Source organism: Leptodactylus fuscus, chromosome 2 (genome assembly GCF_031893055.1).
Source record: "Leptodactylus fuscus isolate aLepFus1 chromosome 2, aLepFus1.hap2, whole genome shotgun sequence".
Taxonomy (NCBI): domain Eukaryota; kingdom Metazoa; phylum Chordata; class Amphibia; order Anura; family Leptodactylidae; genus Leptodactylus; species Leptodactylus fuscus.
The window spans coordinates 89,265,728-89,289,050 of NC_134266.1; the positions used below are offsets into that span (position 1 = coordinate 89,265,728).

A 23,323-nucleotide genomic window follows, 5' to 3' on the forward strand; every position below is an offset into this window, starting at 1 on the left:
TGTCATGACACATCTACATCTTCCCCCTCTGGATGAATCAGAAGACTATATTCATCTGTACTGGCAGGAGGCAGCGCAAAAAATACCAGGAACATCTCCAGATGTGTGTGGGCCTTTACAAGAATGGAACTCAAAATATCACACTGAGAAAATCTATATTAGGCGAAGGTCATCGGCTGCAATATACAGGATGGGATGGGATGGGATGGGATTTGTTCAAACCCTTAGTCTCTTGCTACAATTTCAGCATGATTTTCAACATTTGCAATGCAAAGGCTAAACACCAGCACAGCTACAGAGATACAACCAATGGCGAAATTCAACTGGTTTTGGTTGTTTTTGCAGTGGTTGGGTCCACTGCAGGATGATACCTATAGCTGATATGCTATGTGTGGCCTTAGCTTTATTGGGAATTTATAAGATTTTTTTTCTACCTCTGACTGACCCCTTGCAATCACACCTCACAGGGTGCAATTTAGCATAATAATTGTGTGACTAGTAACGTCCCCTGTGACTAGATAAAGAGGACCTTACACCACCTTCACCAAATCCAGTTCTTAGCATCTGTTAATAGCTGCTGCTCCACCAATTCCAGTGCAGTTGCAATTTTTCCTATAGCTCCCACCATTCCCAAGCAGTCAATGCTTTTAGCATGTTAGGCAATAGACTCTGTACTGTCAGGAGGGCGAAGTCAGGCAGGAAAATGCAGGGCACATGATTCATGGCTACAATCAGAGATTGAGTGTGTCAGAGCTCACTATCAAACCCCTTGTCTGCTCCTCCCTGACACCGCGCTCCTGAAAGTATAGAGACTTAATAGCATATCAGGCACAAAACTAATAGCACTGATTGCTCAGGAACGTCGGGGGCTAGAGAATAAATTCCAACTGTGCCAGAATCAGTGGAGCAGCGCCTAGTAAAGCCAAGTAGGTATTACTGTTGGCTCCAACCAGATTGTGCACCCAGCTTTCCCAAAGGATGACCAGAAGGAGGTCATCTGTTTCTTCTCACAAGGTACAAAAAAAAAGCTGAGAGAATTGCAGGTAAGACCTGCTGAAAGGAAGTATGTGATTCTCCTGAGTAATATAAGTGCCTTTTATGTAGAGGACTGAAGCATGTGTGGAGGCACTGAAGTATTACAGAAGTGATGTACCCCATGCAGTCGTACACCCCTATGTCCAGCCCTGAATGACTGCCAACATCAGTAGTAATGTAAAATGCTCATTGGTTAATAGACAACCTCTCTCCTAAATCAACATTCAGGAATACTGTGTCAGGCAGAGCCAGCAAGGGGGTGATTTTAACCATGAAACTGCCCCCTTGTGAATGCACCGGCAGCAGCTAAATGCACTTTCCAGATCTATTAGCCGTCAATCACAGAGAAGAGAAGAGAAGTGGCCAGGAACAGAGACTAAGCCTACATTCACACAAACAAAAGTAAAAACGGCCATGAAAAACATTTTTCACAGCCGTTTTACACCTTAGGGGTGCCCATTTTCACAAATCTTTCATAGACTGCAATGTATGAAGGTTATAAACAAAGTAAACAGAGAAAATAAAGTTGGTATTTACTAAACAATAATTAAATACCAGATGAATAATGCATTCTACAGGAAATCATAAATTACTGGTATTCATGCCGTCCTCTATTACTGATGTACTTCCCCAAAGAGCTCCAGTTCTCCACACTAACACATGTTCACCCATGATTTTCCAATTTAAGCCAGACGCTCAATTACTGCACACTATGCCATTACCTTCCTGCTGACTGGCGGACTTCCCAGTGCCAGGCCCAGTAGGGTTAATCTTGTTAGCAATCAGATCCAAAAGCTGTGGGAACCACGGGGAACTCCCATATCTTCCGATCCCTTTATATCAATCCCAAGGTTACATGAGGTCCACCTCGTAAAGTTTCAGATTTAAAGTCGTCCTGGACTATGTGGAAGCTAACAGCTTTCATCAGAACTAGTGATACAAGCTGTGCTTGATTCTCTCTTCACAGCAGTGTATATTTATATCCTTCACAGGAGATAACTAATCCAGACCTCAACAGCTTTAATATCCCGTGAGACTCCTACCTCCACCGTTCCGGTCCACAATAACAAGTCCAACTCTTGGTTTTAATCCCTGTTTTTCCGTCTTATCCTGTCCCCTTGTCCTGTCTCAGAGCGGCTAGAAGGCCATCAGGCACTTTCTAATTTTATCTATTTTCCATATGCTTGATGTTGCTCCGCGCAGGGCAGGGAGGGAACAGGGCATGGACAGAGTCAATTCCTGAAGGCTATTTTGGGAGCACAGCTGAGATTTAAGACCCTGTGGGGTGCAGAAAACAAAGGTGCAGCCCACACACTTCTAAATGATAACATGCATTTGCCCTACTACAACCAGAAGCATGACAAGCCCAATAAGGGTTAGTTCACACGTGAATACCGTCTGGCGTAATTTAGTCCAGAAAAAAAACGCTTCAGGAATTAGGAAGCGGTTTTTGGACCCTGAGGCGATTTTTGGAGCGGTTTTTGGTAAAAACCGCCTCAGAAAACATCAGGTGGTTTTTCCTCCTGGACAATGAATGGACCTTAAAAAACTGCGTCGCGGTTTTTTGCTAAAAACCGTGATGCGGTTTCCGCCTCCCATTCACTTGTATTGATTTCCTCAGGTGGAATCCGCCTCAAGAAAGGTCATGTTGCTTCTTTTTTCCGCCAGCGGCAAAAAAACGCTAGCAGAAAAACGAACGTTAGTGGTCTCCATAGACCACCATTGTATGGAGGCGGATTATGACGTGGATTCCGTGCCATAATCAGCCCACTCTGTGCCTGTGTGAACGAGCCCTAAGACATATCAAACTTAGTATCTATGTTAGTGTGGGGTACAGCAAATATGTATACAGACAAAAATATATGGAGCACTTCCACACTGGTGCCAACATTGACATATTAGAGAGATAGATAGATAGATAGATAGATAGATAGATAGATAGATAGATAGATAGACAGACATCTACCTAATACCAGTAAGATGGATAAAACTATGATTCGCTCGTTGCCATTGCCAATTTGTTTAGAAGTATATACGGTAGATTCAGAATTTCCAGCAAATTCTGGCCCTTAACTTTAGAATGCTGGATCATCAGAATTTTACCGTATACAGAATATGCACCCCATGAGAAAAGCACAATAAATATATGTCCTATAGATGTACAGAAGTTTATTTCAAGTCATTCTTGGTTGTTACTGGCAAAAATGATACCGTAAGTTAAGTAAATATCAGTGCTTACATCTGGTCCCAAACGAGAAGGTGAAACAGGTACTTGTACACATGAATCTTGCGCGTCTGTAGGGGACTACACAGCTCCTTCCCTCCATGACTCAGAGAACAGGACACGTAGAAATCCTCATAGCTGTAAGGAGACAACATACAGATATTAAGGTTCTGTGCTCTTATTGCCATACTTCATTGAATATTTAATAAATATAGAACACTGCAAAAGATTCCAACTGTTCTCAGAAAAAGACAGAGAAAATTAACAACATTGTAAGTAATAACATTGTAAATGGGTTTTCTGGAGTATAAAATTAATCGCCTATCCCTAAAATAGGTCATCAATATCTGATCAGTGGGGGACCAACTGAACATCAGTACTTAGAAGATGATTGAAAGGGCCTTCACATTTTGTTATTTTTATTTAGAGGTTACAGGTCTTTTCTCAGTTCAGTCCCATTTAAGTGAGCAGTATGACATTGTGCCTCGTATTCAATAAAGAGGCCACACTACATGCCAGAGTTCCACAACCTCTTCAAGGGTGCCCGGGAGTCAGATCTCCACTCATCTGATATTACTGGCCCTGTCTCAGACAATCCTTTAACACAAATGTACCATATTTTCACTATTTTTCATTATAACAGTTGTGGCCTTTAATATGCAAATGAAAAACTCAAATTGTGCTTGTATTACAGGACAGCGCTTTATCTGAATGGCTATTGTATAATACATTTCTCCTATAGTAGGCGCTGCAGGGGAATTGTCTGAATGGTCACATGCTTCTCCAACAAATTCAACTGTTTGTCATAGGTACTGAAAGCAGCACTACCAGACATCCACTGGTTGCAGTACAAGCACTTTCTTGCACAAAACACAGAAAATATCTTATAATAACCCTATGTTACATTGTTCACGATACTCAAAAGAGACCACCGCAGGCGAGAATATTTAACACACACATTTGCCACAGATTTCACCTTTTAACAATAAAGTGGGTAAAAATCCACAGAAAAGACCATACTAAGGATTTTACAATCTGAAGCATTGCCCCCATTTCCTTTGCGTGTGAATGTGGCTTTCTATGCACATATTGACATGAAATTTACTGTGGATTTGTGGTGTAGATCCAAAATCATGATACACTAATATAAATTTGCAGAAAAAAAATTCCAGGGAATTTATTTTTTTCTCACGTGCCTTTAAGACCGTGAACATGGTAATCGATCACCGACTACTGAAATAGTGTTTCATATAGATACTAATAATCTTTATTCTGCAAGCCATTGAAGGAAAGTTAATGGTCTATAATACCAAGCCAGAGGCAAAACATGAAGCTCTGTGTCACGGCCTATCCACCTAATATGTGACATTTATAAAACAGAGGTCTTCTTATGGCACCCCTCAGGCAGCAGGAACCAATTGTGACTGTTGCTTCTGCACCGTCTTTAGATATCCTGATCATATGATCTCTAATGATTTGTATAAATCTTCATGGCTGGCATCCGCAATGGAAATTGTTGTGTTGATTATGTAGATATTCCTGCAACATTTAGGTTTTTATTCAATCCTGGAACCTTCAATGTTATGCTTGGTTCACACCTGCGTCTGCTCTACGTTCGGGTTACTGTCCCCGAATCCACTTAAAAAATGCGGAAAGAAAAGTCCTGCAAACAAAGAATGGAAACCTGAACGCAGGTGTGAACCTAGCAAAACATGAAGTACCTTGTATTTATTTTGGGTTTAAGTTTGCATTTCCCTCTCCTTTGCACTAGACATTCCAGCATGCAGGACCCTCTAAGACGCTGTGTATATCTAAGGCATTTATAGATCTGTTTTGGAAAGCGTGGGCAGACAGACTGGAGAAGAAAGGAGAAAAAGAAGTTAAACTTGACAAACAGGAAAGGCTTGCATGCAAATAAAGATTGGAAGAAAAATGAGAAAGATGCCAATAACCTGGTATATTTGAGGAATGGGGGAGGAGATCATGAGAATAAATATAAACAGATTAGAGAAGGGGGGGGACGTGAGATATGGTACATGAACAAGTGGAGCCAGTGCCCAGCTGCAAGCCTCCATCCCCACCCTTTCCAAAGACATTCACAAGGCAAGTTGTAACAGATTTATTAAGGGAGTGGTGAGGGTGTAGAGAAAAATACCAAAGGTCATGCTCTCCCCTATTTCTACACCTCCTCTAATCTCCTCCTCTTCCCATAGCACAACAGGAGAAATGAAAGGCACCTTTAAACAAAGGGGATCCCCCCCCACCCACTTCTCAAACTCCCTGATGTTACAGCCTAGGACAAGCAGAGCAAAGCCTGAAACTGACCATCTGTCACTGCATTGAGCAGGGGGGGTGGAAAACAGAGAGGGGGGAGCGGCAGGGAGAATGAGGAAGCTATGGGACAAGAGCAGAGAATTCCAGCACAGCTGCGAGCAGAGGGGAGCGGCTGAATGAACTGCTCCCTATTCATCCCATGGCACTCATGATCAGGAGACAGAAAGGCCGAGCAAGAGGGGAGGGACTGGCAACATCGAGGGTCTTCATCAACCCCCTGCGGTCAGTGTCTCAAAGTCAAATGATGCATTACAAGGCTTGCATTTACAATGCAGGCAGCTCATTCGCATTTCAGCCCTCCTTTTCATGGGAACACATGCTCTATGTATACATTCCGAAACTGATTTCAGCCAGTAGGTTATTATAGATTGGAAACAGAAAATACAGCTCAATAAAGGAAATAAAAGCAATTACATTAATCTAATAATATCCCTATTATTTAAAACACTTAAGACTCTTAACCATTTTCACAACTACGTTTATTTTATAGTTTTTATCAACCCCAAATGAAAATAAAATTAAGACGGTAGAAACTACTGTTACTAGTAGTACAGAGGAATAGCTTACAACTGCTAGGTATTGATGGAAACTACCGTAAGTATCACCGGCCGTCCAACTATCAATTTTTATATCTAGCAAAAGAAAGTCTGGTCCTTAGAACAGTAGTATCTCACCACATCTAAAGATACTTGTCACCTACATCAACGAGATCCACCTTTGAAGGTCTAGAAACATAAACCTAGACAAGAAACTCCAAGTGTGTCTTGTTGATTGACACTTATTGAAAAGCTTCGGACTTGCTGAAAATGCCATGACCTGCCTACAGAGACCATAGCTTTACTCAGCCGTGCCTGTATCTTACCTGGTTGCCCATGAAATAGGGATGCGATGTGCTGCATACACTGTAAAAGCCAGTGGGCTTGTAAGGAGTGATGAGTCTTGGGTCATACTTAGTTTGCGTTCAGCATGAAGCACTGTCTGGAAATCAGCATTGAATGTGCTGCAATACAGATGAACCAGATCCAAGATGGCTGCTGTAAGACTCTCCACAACTTTCTCTATTATTATAAATAAAATAAAAAAAATTAAAAAAAATTACATAACTTACACACACAATTAAAGATTATCAGACAAAATAGTTCAGTTTATTTTCTGTTCACCCAATTTGAGCCCAAAAATTTTGGATTGGAGCTCTTTGCCAAAACATAAATACAAAAAAACCTTTAGGCCAAGGCCCACATTGTGGAAAAGCGTTTTTTTGCTGCAGATTTTGCTATGGTTTTCTGAGGCAAAGACAGGACTAGGATGAGCAAAAGGAAGAAGAATAATATGTCACATTCCTATTGTAGCCACTCTTTTATTTAGCTCAAAAAAAAAAAAAAAAAAAAAAGTCGCAAAATTTACAGAAAATAAAGCTGCTTTTCCACAAAGTGGGGCCTTAGCCTTACATTTAGAATCTGTAAGTTCTGGCCTGGTCTGCTCAAAATACAAGTGGTGTACTTTCTGTGATCAAGAGGAAGAACCATAAATTATAGCACAAGCAGTGTTGGGATGTTGGGATTTTTCAATGTCATATAGATTACATTCATTTTTATATGGACCCCTGTGAAAGTGTACCAATAATTGTGTTCTTCCTCACAAATGCATATTGGGCTGTGATGTAGATGTAGGCATCACTCTGGGTAGCAACACAGCCAAAGCAACTATATGATAACCAAAGAATCTTGTTCATGGTTCCAAGACTGATTAACAGGACCTAACTTTTCGAGTTTCATATGGCATGTTCACTACATCTCCCACTTAACTACCTGCATCTCTCTACACTCAATGGAATCAAAGGATGCAACTGTTAGTATAGCTTAACAAGTATAAATCACATCACAGGTCATCTGATGGCGCATCAACGGGAGAGGGACTAAGTGCCTGGTAGACCGAATACTGGGTGGACAAGCACAAGAACAGAGGCATCCAACTTCCCCATGTGACTGGAGTGGTGGTGTCCATATTCAGACACCACTCCATTCACTTCATGTAAGTGGGAATACCCTTGTAATTTCTATTGAATTTTATGAAGAAAATATTCAATTACATAAAGAGTAGTGCCAAAACATAACGTGATAAACCAAAACAGGTGCTATCCAAATAGAGGAACAAATATCAGAATCAGAAAAAAAAGAAAGAAAAGAATTTGACAGTCCACAAAAGGATTTAGGGGTGACAACAGGAAAAGATGGGAAGGGTAAACGATAGAGACCTCACAGGATGCAGTAGGTGCACCAATGAGACCAGGGAATACCCTTTTAAGAGTAGGGTGTAGTAGTGTGAACTTCCCCAAACACAAAATTACCTCTGTTCTCTCTTTTGGTCAGAAAGGAGGGGTCCTGCAAAAACATAAACAATTAAAAAATATTTCACAATAAACATCAAGTGCAAAATCTATATAAACAACATCAAACCTGACAGTATAATGCTAGGCTCACCACTAAAACAGCGGTTACATACAAAGCCTGGCAGATCCCATTGACTATAAGGAGCTCTATCAGGTGTCCGACATTTTGAAAGTGAAAGTCCCACACAGAGGACTTTATTTTTCCACCAATTTTCAGCAGTTTCTGCAAAGGAGTCTCCAGTGGCGACTCTGACACGGATATGAACCCAGCTTAATAAGAAATCAACACGTTCCTAGCTTAGGTACTTTACAGAAAATTGTCTATTACCTGGACTTGGCAGGAGATGATAAATATCACAGTGTGACTGCAGCCATATAAATAACTCCATTACAGAAAAACACAAGTCTTATTCAAAACCTATATAGGTTTAACTGTAGCCTTATGAAATACAAACTATGCATGAAGAATAAATGTGCAGATGCAGAGTGCTCACTAATAACCTTCATCACAGGTAGAACAAACGTAAAATGTGAACCAATATAAATGGCAGATCCTTTGCCCAAATAACTGACCTTTACAATAAATTTTGTTTCACATCTAGTATTCTGTACCTTATTGGACTTGATCTGGACTCTGGATGGGCACGGAGGAAGCTGGTTGAGGGCATTGCTAATTTCCAGAGTCTCCACAGCTGCTAAAGCATTGCAAATAGCTTTCATTGACTGTACCACTCTTTCAGCTCGTAAATGGTAATCGGCCTGTATAGGAGAAAAGTTAGAGAGTGAAACATGGAAACTATGAGCGGACAGAACTGAAAAACTGGCATTCAAACTGTGTTAGTGGCAGAAGACGCCAGACATTACAGCATTTTTATATGACTTTTTTTGTTTTGACATTTCCTATTGCCCAAAAGATTAATTCTGAGAATTTTACTAAACATCTGCATTAGCAAAACTCAATGCATTATCAAAAGGGAGTCTGTCAGCAGTAAACTGGTTATAAACCTAAATCACAATACCTTGTATGGGAGATTCTACAGTTTCCAAATATGCCTCCGTTAAATTCAGCTTTGGAGCCCAATTTTCTTTTAAACTGCAATTTTCCAAATATACAAATAAGTGGAAGCTTAGGGGGGCATATTTGCTTGTCTGGGATTTGGTCTCAGAGCTCTAGAAACTCAAGCAAAGCACTTTTCACCTCATTTGTATATGAATAAAAACCATTGAAAATGGGATTACAAAGCTGAATGACAGAGATGTATTTGGAAAATGTAGATTCACAATTGTAATGAATTTACTGCTGACAGACTCCCCCCTCTTTATACAATGATGGACATGTGTTTGTTGTAAAATACACTTACATCTGATGCAACAAATTCATCCACCTCATTCTGGAATTTGTCAAAGAGCAGAGACAGGGCCTGCCTGAGAAGAAGAGACATATTAGCCACAATCTCATAGACATATCCTGTTATGGAACTTTTCACAGAAAAGGAAGGGATAAGTATAGGCAAACTGTAACCCTAAACACAATGGACCAGAAGTAACTCGGCACGGTTGAACATTTATTTACAGAAAAGCAATACACTACATAGAGTCACGTTTCAGCCCTCTGGACTTTCATCCGACTCTATGGATATCTAGACAAAACACAAAACGTCAAAAAATTCATGTCAAAACATGAAGAGATAATGGAGATTATATAAAAAAAACTTTAGCAATATCACTAGAATGGCTGTCAAAATGTGATGCGTAATCGTACGGGCTGGTAGAAAGTCTCAAACAATGGTTATCCACAACATAGTTTAATGGTTCCAGATATAAGCAAAATCCATATTTGAAGGAATACCTGTTGTATGTAGCAAAAAAAAAACACAGTTTCAGCTGGAAAGAGAGTCAAACTCAAGGTGTAATAAGAATTGCTTAAGAACCATCGAATATAACATTGGTGTGACACGTGTTAGTCTTGGAAGGGTTTATATGCACCAAGTCTGAAGGTTCAGGGGGACCAAAACGTCACCATTTTGTGGATTGCTTTTCTGTAAATATTAAGGTTTCTGTGTCTTTTCCCACAAAACTATATAACAACCTGCCTGAAGATTACACAGCATTTTCATGGTGAGAATCCTTATCTCCTACCTGGTGATGGTCTGTTTGGCCGGTCTCTCCTGAAGATGGATGTGAAGATTAAGAGTAGAAGGGCTTTGGACATCACTTGCCTAAGGATAATGAATCACAAATTAACCATAGATAAGTCTTGCTTGCTAAAATCAGGATTCCTGCATAGAATAAGCTTATGAAATTTATGCTTTACAGCAGAGGCCCATAAATTAAAAAAATGGGTATCAGTTTGTTTTTTCAATATACAGGATATAGGATATGTGTGTAATTACTGGGTTTGACCACTGGGATGGTCCCATGTATATAGTTTGAATAGAGCAATAGTCATGTAGACATACTGACGCTCCATTCTTATGATCTCTAATGGACTGCCAAAGAGAAGCCAAATACATCAGTCAACTATCTCTGGCAGGCACAGAGAGAAATGGGATGGCAGCACCTATGTGACTGTAGCTTCATTCAAACAAGGAACAAAGTCCTTGTGGTCAGACACTCATCCCCTACACTGACTAGGGAAAAAAAAAAGTTTAAAACTTAAAAATATATTGTTTGGGGTAATATACAACTTATGTAATGTAATTACCTTTTTGGTCTTGTAAATAAATGTTAAAATAACTTATCGCAAATGTTGTTAGGAAGCGTCTGTCTTACCGTTCTTGCAAGATCTCCTCGCACCATCTCTTTCTTCATCAGTTGAAGCCGGACATCCGTATCAAACTTTCTGCATTGCTGGATGTATTCATGACTTCCAAGGGGCTGATTACTGAAGAAAGGTAAGAATTATCACATATTTTTCCAACAGAGAATTAATATCTTGAGCATACAGGTTCACATCTGCGCCCGGTCTCCGTTCTGCAGGTTTCCGTTTCCTGCACAAAACAGAGGCAGGAGACGGAAACCTGCAGGACTCTTTCTCACCCATTCATTTAAATGGGTGAGAAAGCTGTCCAGTCGTGAGCGGCGGTGAGCGTTTTATGCTCTCCACCGCGAAACCGTTTTTTTTTAATCCGGACACAGAGTCGGACATGCAGTACTCTGTGTCCGGATTTTAAAAAACGGTTTCACGGCGGAGAGCTCAAGACGCTCACTGCCGCTCACGGCCGGACCCGGTCTGTGGTTTCCGTCTTCTTGCATGCAGAGGACGGAAACCACAGAACGGAGTGCCGAATGCAGATGTGAACCTAGCGTTAGCCAACTTCTTTTATTGTTTTCTTGCGGGGAATATGTCACCAGAAAAACACCTTTTTTTGTTTTAAACCAATTTTTAATCTTAAACATCTGTGAGAATTCATGATTCCTTTTTGTCAGTTTCAATATAAAAATGTATTAAATCCTGCAGTATTCAGTCTGGCTCAATAAAAGACTAACACTTTCTAATTCTGTAGGGGTTTTCTTTACAGCAGTCACCTCAATTACATCACAGACAGGATTACAATAGAAGAGAACACCCATCTACTATGGACAACAGGTGATGTCACAGATTATCTACTTTCCCTCTCTGCACAGCTTGGCAACAAGTTATAGAGCAAGAGATGTTGAGCAGATTGACAGTTTTGTGGGAAAAGATTTGGTATAATTTGTATTTTATTCATTGAAATCTTTGCTGTTTCTGGATTTAGGAGACCAGTGGGTGGTCTTACTTAGCGATTTCCAGTTCTCTATTTGCTCACTTATACAGGGAAGGCTGACCGCTCACTGGACGTGCAAGAGCAGAGATAGCAGAAATTTAATGAATAAAACAAGTGTTACTGAATCTTTTCCCACTATTATCAATGAGCTGCACGTTCAACAATATGGGTTCCCTTTAAGACTACTTCTGGACACCACAACATTTTATTCCGACACATCCTGGTAGTACCCATATGTATATTGTGGAATCCATTGCATTTATCGTTAGCATCTTATTACAGATGTCTTCAAAACTAGAAAAAAGTAGAAAGGGGGAATCCTATCCTCTTGTAAAAGGAAATGAACACAATGACTGAGGCCGATACTGGCTGTATCTCTTATAATAACAGACTTTATACTTGGTTTCTATTGTCGGCCAATTTTCAGAGTTAGGTCAAAGTTTCTAAAAAGACAGCGACACTGTTACAGCTGGAGTTTAATGCTAATCCAGCAATAACACCCTATGGAGGAAAGAAGGTTAAAAGAAGGAACTGGCTGTTTAAGAGATTAACAATCGCGTGTCCTCAAGAATGATATTGCGATAAAGGAAGCCCTGGGAACAGCAGCTGGAAAAATTTTCTGATGTTTGCACAAACGTTCCACTATTCAAAACGCTTTGCCTAATTTTGATCACAAAATGATATAATCTATGCTAGTTCATGGGTAACATTACACCACTTCTACTTATTTAAGGCTAAGGCCCCACATTTCCAACTACTAAGTCTGTCCCCAAAGTGAAGCATATTAAACCAGCAACAGAGTTCATTCAAACCTTTTCCCCCATGAATATTTATGCCCCCATTACAGAGGTATCCTACATTATGGCGGTTCTATGGGTCGGACCAATGTTACTACTAGGATGACAACACCAGCTATCATGTAGCGAGGTCTACCATGTCTTGGTACAGTGACAATCAGGTTAACCGACTGGACTGGCCTGCCCAGACTTAAACCCTTTCGAGCACCTCTGGGACAAGTTGGATCGCCGAATTAAGGGGTGCAGCAGCCATGCAGAAGCGGTGAAAGAACTTACCCGTCTTCTCCAAGCTGAATGGAATAAAATACCACTAGCCATAATATAAGGACTGGTGGAAAGCAAGCCCCAGAGGGTTGAGGCTGTTGCCGCTCGGACCACAGGTGTCCAAATACTTATTGGTAGACAGTGTACGACCCATAAAGCTCTAATACGCCCCATAAAGCTCTAATATGCCCCAAAAAGCTCTAATATGCCTCCTTCCATTAAGTGACAGGGCCAGGAAGCTACACTTAACTCTCTCTTGGCCCTGTATTCTTATGTTTACGCCACCTTTTGGATAAAATTTGTGTATAAGGAAGCGTTGTGAAGTAGCCAGTATCTTTTTATGCATTTCTGCACATGGGAATTTTTATTTTTTTTAAACTTCTGTAATGTGTACAAAAGTTTCCCATAATCAATAAGATATTCTTTCATACGTCTAAGAGAGTGGAAAAGTCAATGGTGCCAGAAAGGAAGCAGAATATGTGAGAGAATAAACTTCTATCACAGCACAATCTCTACGAATTAAAGTTTATCTAATGCTGGAACTGGGCAGGGTTGCAGATACAGTTCACACAGGCTTTTAATCGCAACGCCTCCAGCATCCTGAGAAGACCAACCTTGACTATATATGACTGGTGTCATTTTCACACGCTTAAAGCTGCAAATATGGACAACAGCAGATATAACATTTTCACCAAATGAGTTATTTCACAGCTTTATCTTGTCACATGTACAAAGGGTATAGTCGTCTTTGTGAATTTAAAGGGGTACTCCCATAACCCTTGTTCACAAACCTGCAGGCTGCGTGCTCTGTTCACTTCCTGGTTTTCTCGGCACATTGGTGGGCGGGGTTTCACTTGCTCTGCTATCTACTATGGTTGCAGTCAGTAATGAGGGATTGGTTGTAAATGCATTACTACAGTATGAAGTTGATGTAGAGAATGATGTAGCAGAGCTGGATTTGAGTCAGTTTGTAATACATACAGAGGTAACGAACTCCCTATCTCAGCCCTTATCAGCCAAATTCAATTAAACCAGCTGATAAGTGGAGGGGCTGAAGATAGACCCAGAGCTCTCACCTCCCCCCTTCCCTATCTGAGGAGCTCCGTTAATTGTCAGACATAAACAGCTCAGAGCACTCAGGGGCCCTCCCCCCTGAGAGCAGGCAGCTACATCACTTGGGAACTGAGCAGATAAGCCCCATGGCCATAGAAACTGAGTTTAAACAATGAAGTGAATAAATTAAGATAATGGCCAAACAAAGCACTTTTGATAAAGCAACCTATTTAGGGAAAAGTCTTAAATCCACATAAACTAGCAGTATAGATAGGATCCTTGTGATGGAAACGCTTCTAGAAGGAGCATGAACATCTCAGTACACTTACTTCTGCAGGAACTCCTCCAAACCACACAGCTTTAGCACATAGTCAGACACATTGAGATTCTCCAGTTCATCGTTGGTGCAGCAGAGAGTTTGGTAAATGAGGAGATCTACAGTAGAAGAACCTGTGAAAAGGAAGTCACATTGTTATTTTACAATAAAATAAAGCTAGTTATTGTAAATAATCGTAGATGTCAAAAAAAAAAAAAAAGAGACTTAGGACCATTCACTGTCTTTTCAACTCTTGGTATAATCTCCTGTAAAAGTCTGCAGTATTCCACTGTAAATGCAAACAGTGGGATCTCCCATTCACTGGCTCCTATTGTTGAACACACAACTGCTCAGTAAACACTTACTTTACTTTATACCATTGATTGAAATAGTGAAAACTATCACACTGTTGCACAGCTTTTTACATTACACCCTCATAAACTGACCCGACAGGGTCAGTGTAAGGTGAACGGAAACCCATGAGGATTTTCCCAGTAACTTAGTGTGAACAGAGACTTAGGCATATTGGATTTCAACATCCCTTGGCACTGACTTCTCTTTTCCTCTCCTTGAATAGATGTTTTAAAGCAAGGTGAGAAGAGACAACCATTAGCCAAAAAGGCATCAAACTCCAGCCATCTTGTGTCAATACTTTTGTTACATTGAGCGATACGTAAGTAAAATGATGTTAGATGTTCAGAATCCACATTATGTGTTTGATGCCAAATATTTAGCAGCTTTTCAGCTCTTCCAGTCTGAAATGATCATGATGGGTCTCCTAAAAAGTATATAAGCTGTAGTGAGCCATTGTTATGGGCACTGTTATTATCATGATATGTTCAATATATTGCCCTTAAACTCATACAAAACTTCAAGAAGTAATCTAATGACATAACAAATCCTTCTATCGGGTAATTTTTTATCCAATGCCATCATTCTTTCCACTGAACATCTGCCTGGACAGAGACATCTCTATCTGGCTTAAGGACATCAAACAGCTGCACAAAATATACAAGTCTGACATCAGTCGTGTCCGGCTCAAAAAAAGCAACTCACCGGATACCTGATACAACGTACCTAATACAGGTGAGCCTAGATTTATTATTATGCCAGTATGGAGAAGAACAGAATGAACCCAACAAAAATCATACACATAGCAAAACAGAATGCATTCACAATAAGCTGCCAACTTGTCCACCTATGTATTTCACAAAATCACATATACAGATGTAGCAGAGTTAACCCAAACTTTTGCAATTGGCTGACCTGCTACAGCCTGACATCTTATCACAGAAGACAACAAAAAACAATAAAAAGTCATAGAAAAATGTTTTTCCAATGACTTTTCATTGGTTTTTGTTGTCTTCTGTTATAAGATGACAACCAATTGCATAAACGTAAACTTGGCTCTGCACATTTATTAGGACGTTTAGCCGATATACCCCTGAAAAACGAAAGGTGGATTGGATGCCAAGGACAACTACTGTAGTCTTAATTAACAGAGTTAGGGCCGCTTTAGAAACACAGTTTTTTTGCTTTTTTGTGCTCATCAGTAGCAAACCACAGCAATAAGTATTAGTATTAACCTATTACAGACACCGATGTAGAGCGTGTGGTAGAGGGACTATAGCTATTATTATTATTATTGTTTATTTATATAGCACCATTAATTCCATGGTGCTTTACATTTGGGGGTTACATACAATTCACAAAATATACAGGTACATATCATACTAACAGTGATCGGCTGGCACAGTGGGGTAGAGGCTTACAATCTAAGAGGGAAGGGGGTAGAGACAGAAGGAGAGGGGGAGACTGTACAGATGGCGGTGCGGTGATAGTGTTATTGGAGGTTGTAGGCCTTCCTGAATAGGTGAGTCTTCAGGGCCTTCTTGAATCCTGTGATTGTGGGGGTCAGTCTTATGTGTCGTGGTAAGGAGTTCCAGAGTATGGGGGATGCACGGGAGAAGTCTTGGAGACGGTTGTGTGAGGAGCGGATGAGGGCAGAGCGGAGTAGGAGGTCGTTGGAGGATCTGAGGTTACGTGTGGGCAGGTAGCGGGAGATGAGGTCAGAGATATATGGAGGGGACAGGTTGTGGATGGCTTTGTATGTTAGCGTTAGTAGCTAAAGTGATAATTTGCCCCAGCATGTCCTTTCATTGTTTGTCAGCAGTACAGTTTTCATTACACAAGGAGGCGCGCTGATGGCGAACAGTATTTTTTTTGCTTCTGCCGAAAGCAAACGATCACCCGATGGACAAGCAAACGCTTGTTTATCAGGAGACTGACTGAGCATTATTGCACAGGACTACAGTATTATCGGGTACAAGCATTCCTAGGAGCGATTGTTGACAATAGTTAAAAAATATCTGAATATCTTTCTGTCTAATATGGTATGCCTTAAAACGGTTTGCCATAGTTATCTAAATATTACATGCATTGAAGCTTACATAAACTTTCAAACCATATTTCCAGCAGCATTTGTAACATTAATAAATGTCGTAGTATATATTACTAGATTTTGTCTTTTTTCCATGAAATATTGTTCTGAAATCTACCTTCTATCCCAGTGATGGCGAACCTTTTAGAGACCGAGTGCCCAAACTGCAACCCAAAACCCACAAAATTTTCGCGGAGTGCCAACACGACAATATAGACTTAATACTATGCGGATCCACAATTGCGGACAGTTACTGACCAAAAATTACAGTCATGTGGGGCTTTACAGAGCTTTCAATAATACAAACAACGTTGTACTGAAATGTAAAGGTCTCGGCATTTGGTACTTTGAACAATTAATTTTCACTATTTGCATCGCACAGGATCTGTTTTATAGTTACCGTGTAATATTCTTACATCCTGTACTAATATCACGTCTGCTATAAAACAGATACTGTGTGATATAAATAGTGAGGGGACCCCAGACAGTATTATATGCTCTGCAGTGGGCCCACCACACAATATTATATTCTCCACAGTACCACAGTAGCCCCCCGGTGTTATATGCTCCGCAGTAGGTGTCCCCCCCCACAGGATTATATGCTCCACAGTGGCATCCACACACAGTATTGTGTGCTTATAAATAGGCCCCCCCCAGTATTATATGCTCTTTAGTACACCCCCCAGTATTATAAGCCACCCCAGTATTATAAGCCCCCCAGTATTATACACTCCCCCCAGTATTATAAGCCCCCTCAGTATTATACACTCCCCCCAGTATTATACACCCCACCCAGTATTATACACTCCCCCCAGTATTATAAGCCCCCTCAGTATTATACACTCCCCCCAGTATTATACACTCCCCCCAGTATTATACACCCCACCCAGTATTATAAGCCCCCCCAGTATCATACACCCCACCAAGTATTATAAGCGCTCCCCCCAACATCATATACACAGTGAGCCACTCTCATACTCACCCCTGAAGAGCCGCCGGCATCCACCTTCTTGTCACTGGCGGCGCTGATGACGTCATCGCGCCCGCGTCGGAGCAGAGGTCAAACTCTGCAGCCAGTGTAGGCCGCAGTCGCGCGATCCGCGGCCTACCCTGACAGCTTTCAGCTGTATGTGCATTTGCACATACAACTGAAGGCAGTGATCGCTCATCAACGGGGAATCCTGTACCGGATTCCCTGTTGGTGAGCGATCCGGGCGACCGCACGCGTGCCAGCATGGAGGGCTCTGCGTGCCCTCTCTGGCACGCGTGCCATAGGTTCGCCATCACTGTTCTATCCCTTTTTTTAAATTTTTTAACTGGTTTCTTTCACCACTTATCACTGGAGTATGCATGCATTGGCTCCCATGTAATGCAGGGAAGCTGAGGCTGGTGGGGTCACTCTACAAAGTTATATCTGGGACATTATAAAATTCTCCTATTTTATATAATATGTTCACAGATCTACCTATATTTTATCCAGAGATATCACCAGTTGCAAACACAGTTGAGACTGGCACATTTATAGGCGGCTACTTCTAATCCCAAATCTCATTTTTCATAAGACACCAATGCTTTATAATGCCCAAGATATAACGGTGTGAAGTGACCGCCCAGCCGCACCTTCCCTGCATTACACAAGGGTAAATACACCCCATACTCCAAGAAAAAGTGGTGAACAGATTTCAGATGACAATAGAGAAATAGAGGTAATAAGATAAAGGATAAAAACATTCAGGATTTCACAGAAAGGACCTCATTAATACAGTATATTTATTAATAACATAATTTCTGCCAGAAGATCAAAAGTTATTAGAAAGTTTAGGTAAGGAATTGCAATATACAATTTATGAATATTTTATGGTTATGTTCTAAAATCCTGTATTTTTTTTTTTTTTTTTTGGACTGATGGATAAAAACCAACTCACAATCACAGGTGAACGTCAGAGGATCTCTGACATTGTCAATGATCACAGTGATTTTCAAGCTCACGCCAGGACCCAGGTGCTCAGGACTGAGGTTCACAGGACTCCATACAATACCTGTATTTATTTGGTCTGTCATAGTTTGACCGGAGCGTAAACTGTAGAGGTAGAAACAATGATAAGATGTAGGTTACCAAACAAACCATTACTCAACAGATCATTGTGCAACAAAAGAAGTTTTCCAGCCAAAGCAAATGCTATTATAGGAGATGTCCTTACATGCTAATAGGTGGGGTCCAACAATTGGTTACTTTTATACTTAAAGAGGACCTTTCATCACCTCCACCAACTCCAGTTCTGTTAAAAGGTACAGCTCCACCAATTCTGGCGTAGTTGGTGTTCCCGAGCATTCAATGCTAGTAGTTTTGGTGACTGATATGTCGTTTAGGCTCTGTACTGTCAGGGGGGCGGTGTCAGGCAGGAGCAGACAAAGGGGTGTGATTCTGAGCCCTGATACTGGTTGCCTCTGATTTGAATCACACCCCTCTGCCTGACACTGCCCTTTTGAAATTACAGAGCTTAAAGAGGTTCCCCCAGGATATACAGTTTTTGGCAAGGATGCCAGGGTAGGTGGAATTTAAATAAAAAAAAAAACCACACACAACATACAGGGGGAGTGATTCAGATCTTAAAACAAAGGCAGTCAGTGTCAGAGCTCACACCCCTTGTTTGCTCCTGTCTGACACTGCCCTTCTGACAGTACATAGATTATATAGCATACCAGGCACCAAAAATAGGTGCATCAGTTGCTCGAGAATGGTAGGTGTTAGAGAAAAAATTCTCAGACAGAATTTTATTTTATTTTTTTTTTTTTAAAGGTGCACTAAATTACTGCCATTACAAAATCCTTATCCAAAAACCTGGTGTAATGTGATAACTTTTTTTGGAGTTGTTTTTTTGCAGTCGATTTGCCTGTGTCAAAAAACTGGACAGACGCTCAAGGATGGACAGAAGCAATGCAGTGCAAAGAAAATTCTAAAGCGGTCTCTGTCCCTTTGTTCTTATGACCATAGTAGACTGTGGTCAGTTTTTCAACAAGTGGCAATATATACTAGAAATATGATATAACTTACGCTGGGTTCACACCAGCATTCGATCTCCGTTTTCAGGTTTCCGTCTTCTGCATGCAGAAGACGGAAACCTGTCATGCAGAGTCCGACCATGAGCGCCGGTGAGCGTTTTGAGCTCTCCGCGGCGAAACAGTTTTTTTTTTAGAACCGGACAGAGTACTGCATGTCCGACTCTGTTTCCGGTTTAAAAAACGGGTCTTCCGCAAACAGCATAAAACGCTCACGGCCAGACACTTTTCAAACCCATTCAAAAGAATGGCTTTGGAAAGATGCCGGCAGGTTTCCGTCTCCTGCCCAGTTTTGTGCAGGAAACGGAAACCTGCAGAACGGAGTGCCGGGCGCAGATGTGAACGAGCCCATCCATGTGGTAAACCTCCTTCAAAGGAACCTGCCATTCATATTATAGAGCAAGAGGACACGGAGAAGATCACATAGTTTTTTAGAAAATTTCCTATGTAATGTGTCATTTTCTTAGGTTTCTGCTCATAATGGGCTTAAGAGTCCAGATAGCTATTACTGCTCAGTCAATCCCCGAGTAGGACCGCCCACTGGACTCCTAACCCAATTATAAGCAGAGACAAATAAATAAATGACAAGTTATGCTGCATATCAATGTGCTTAGATCGTTCTCCTCCATGACATGTTGCTTACAGATTGGATTGCATTTTTTAATGTGAAAGATTCCCGTTGGGGCCAATTTATAGAACCATTTCTTTTATCATTATTATCATTATTATTATTATTAGTCTATTCTTACAAATTGCACTCTATTACAGAGATATTCTCATTTTTAGGAGCTGCGCTCAGGGTCACCATAATGAAGAAGATGTAACTCTCTACTACACCATGCCCTTGTACACTAAGTAGAGCACAATAGTGTCTCTTGTTGTGATCAGTTGGGGTCTCAGCGCTCAGACCTCCGATCTTCACAACATCGGGCATCTCTCTATGACATCAGAGGGTTGACAGATTATACAGACTGATGTCTTTAATATACAAAGAATATGGGCTGTAGATTGCCTTATCATTAGAATATGCCTCTAAGAAGCCGTCATGAGGTCCACATCCTTTTAATATGACTCTGGTCTTCAGGCATTAATAAATATTTACTCACACATCCAGCATGTGACAGAATGCAGCAGTCTCCTCATCCCTTTGCTCTGACATCTCAAACAGCTCGCAGCCGTTGTGCTGGGGGTCCGGCCGCATGGAGTCCTGTACAAGAAACAGGGACATTACTAAGACATTCCAGGTCTTCCTCTTCCGCTCATACAGCAGCCCTGACAAGTATTGCCTTCTATCTCCTGTGTTCCCTCACTGAGGATTGTTTGTCATGGACAGTAAACATAACAGATAAGGTAAGATATGGTGACAAACAGAGCAATGACAATGTAAAGACAATGGAGGCAGAATAAAAAGCAGCAAAACTTCCATAAAGGAAATCCCTTCATGTAAGAGGCACATTACTCCAATAATCCATGGCTGAAATTATTTATAAGACTTTTTATATACTAATCTGCAGGAAACAGTGGCTCTCGGTCTGTAGTTATACTGTGTATATCCCTTTCCTTCCCCTCCTTCCACCCTGCTTTCCGCTCTTACTCCCTGCTGGCCTCTCTCTCACCCATATAACACTTCTGTGCAGGTATCACATATACAGTGCAATGGAAATGTCACCGAATCTGTGACAATGTATTCCACATCAAATGCTGGGGTATAGTGCAACAAACCTCAAAAGCTGCTTATATCCATATGACATACCAAAATTTTAAACACATTGGTATACTTTAAGTACACCATTAGAGATGAGCGAGTAGTATTTGATCGAGTAGGTATTCGATCGAATACTACGGTATTCGAAATACTCGTACTCGATCGAGTACCACTCGCTATTCGAATGGAAAAGTTCGATGCAGAACCAGCATTGATTGGCCGAATTCTATACAGTCGGCCAATCAACGCTGGTTCTTCTCCTACCTTTAGAAGTCTTCTCCGTGCAGCTTCCCCGCGGCATCTTCCAGCTCTGAATTCACTCTGCCAGGCATCGGGCCTGGGCAGAGCTGACTGCGCATGCCCGCTTGTAGTGCGGGCATGCGCAGTCGGCTCTGCCCAGGCCCGATGCCTGGCAGAGTGAATTCAGAGCCGGAAGATGCTGCAGGGACGCTGCACGGAGAAGACTTCTCGGAGGATCCAGCCCGACCCTCACTCGTGGACTTGGTAAGTATAATTTGATCAAACATTGCCTACCCCTGAAACGAGCATGTCTCCCCCATAGACTATAATAGGGTTCGATATTCGATTCGAGTAGTCGAATATTAAGGGACTATTCGAAACGAATATCAAATCTCGAACATTTCACTGTTCGCTCATCTCTATACACCATACCATGTCATATGTTGGAATTCTTAATATTTGAATGTGACAGCACCTGTAACTCACCATTACCATTGACGCTCTAGTATTCCTATGCTGCTTCTGTCCATAGGTTCGTGGTGGTAGTTGAGGTGGCAATGTGTTGCTTCGGGCTACTGGTTTTCCAGTCGAAGTCTTTCTTAAACGTTCATCTTTCCAATGTCCTTCAGCTCGGCGCAAAAGTTCAGAATCATAGGTAGGTGCCAAATTAAGGCGGGTAAGTGTGTCATTAATATCCTCATAGTCTAAATCCGAGCATTCCTCTTCCCTACTTAATAAGGCAGCATCTTCCTCTTCTGAGATCCTACGGCTAAGAAGTTTCCCTCCTCCATCTTCAGTGAACACATTCACATCTCGAGATTGAGATATCTTATCAGTAGATGGGGAGACCTCTTTGATATACTTCATAACGTCAGAGTGGGAGGGAAGCTGAGAGGACACATTTTTGGGGGACCTTCTTACTTCATCTTGGCCATTTCTGTGGTATGTATCATCATATATATAGAGGGAGTCTCCAGAAGGTGAAGGTTTGTTTCTGGGAGGTGAAGGGACTGAGGAAGAGTGTGAAACATCTCCCCAGGATATGAGAGGGTTTTCATTCGTCAAGGACTGTTGGCTGTCTCGCCGCAGTCTGGACAACGCATCATACTCCATTTGTAGAGCCTCTGCTAAAGCCAGTTCTTTTCTACTCATTCCCAGTGCTTCTAGGCCATTCCATTGTTCCTTCTTTCCACCCGAAGTTGACATTACTCAGAATTTATATTAAAGAAAATAGCAGACAGAAGATGGCTACTGTCGAATAAAATCCTTTGCAGTTGAATGAGGCATAATGTTTCAGAACTACACCTTAAAAAAAAAATTAAAAAAAATTAAAAAAGATCAGGAAATAAAAAGTAACACAAATCTGCATTTACTTACATAGCACACATACATCATTTCTTCAAAAAGACTTTGCTAAGTGATATTCTTCTGAAAAGGCTTCGGCAATTGATGTCTAGTCTGACCACTTTGTACTTTATAGCTATAACCACATGCTTTTGGACAATACTCTGTAGAGTAAAGCGGTAAAACCCTCAAGTGCCTGGAATATGAATAACATGCGCTAGACGTTTCATTATTTTTTATTATAACATTATTTTCACAGTCATTAGGAAAATAACTTACAGAATGCATCACATGTACCAGTATACAAAGCCATTTTAATACAGTAGCTATTGTCATTCTATAGGACATTCTAGCTGGAGGTATCAAGCAAATT

General features: G+C 41.1%; 1 protein-coding gene across 1 annotated transcript in view; it reads right to left on the bottom strand.

The window, feature by feature from the left end:
- PIK3C2B (phosphatidylinositol-4-phosphate 3-kinase catalytic subunit type 2 beta) overlaps window positions 1-23,323 on the bottom strand; it is a 109,399-nt gene that overhangs the window by 58,551 nt on the left and 27,525 nt on the right. Inside the window, exons 2-12 of the mRNA XM_075264102.1 lie at window positions 22,093-22,911; window positions 20,768-20,868; window positions 18,527-18,681; window positions 14,175-14,295; window positions 10,755-10,866; window positions 10,122-10,201; window positions 9,344-9,407; window positions 8,595-8,741; window positions 7,941-7,974; window positions 6,456-6,651; window positions 3,275-3,397 (exon numbers count right to left, since the gene is read on the bottom strand). Of these exons, the coding sequence (XP_075120203.1) occupies window positions 3,275-3,397; window positions 6,456-6,651; window positions 7,941-7,974; window positions 8,595-8,741; window positions 9,344-9,407; window positions 10,122-10,201; window positions 10,755-10,866; window positions 14,175-14,295; window positions 18,527-18,681; window positions 20,768-20,868; window positions 22,093-22,812 (1,853 nt within the window). The 5' untranslated portion in view covers window positions 22,813-22,911. The remainder of the gene's footprint in view (window positions 1-3,274; window positions 3,398-6,455; window positions 6,652-7,940; window positions 7,975-8,594; window positions 8,742-9,343; window positions 9,408-10,121; window positions 10,202-10,754; window positions 10,867-14,174; window positions 14,296-18,526; window positions 18,682-20,767; window positions 20,869-22,092; window positions 22,912-23,323) is intronic.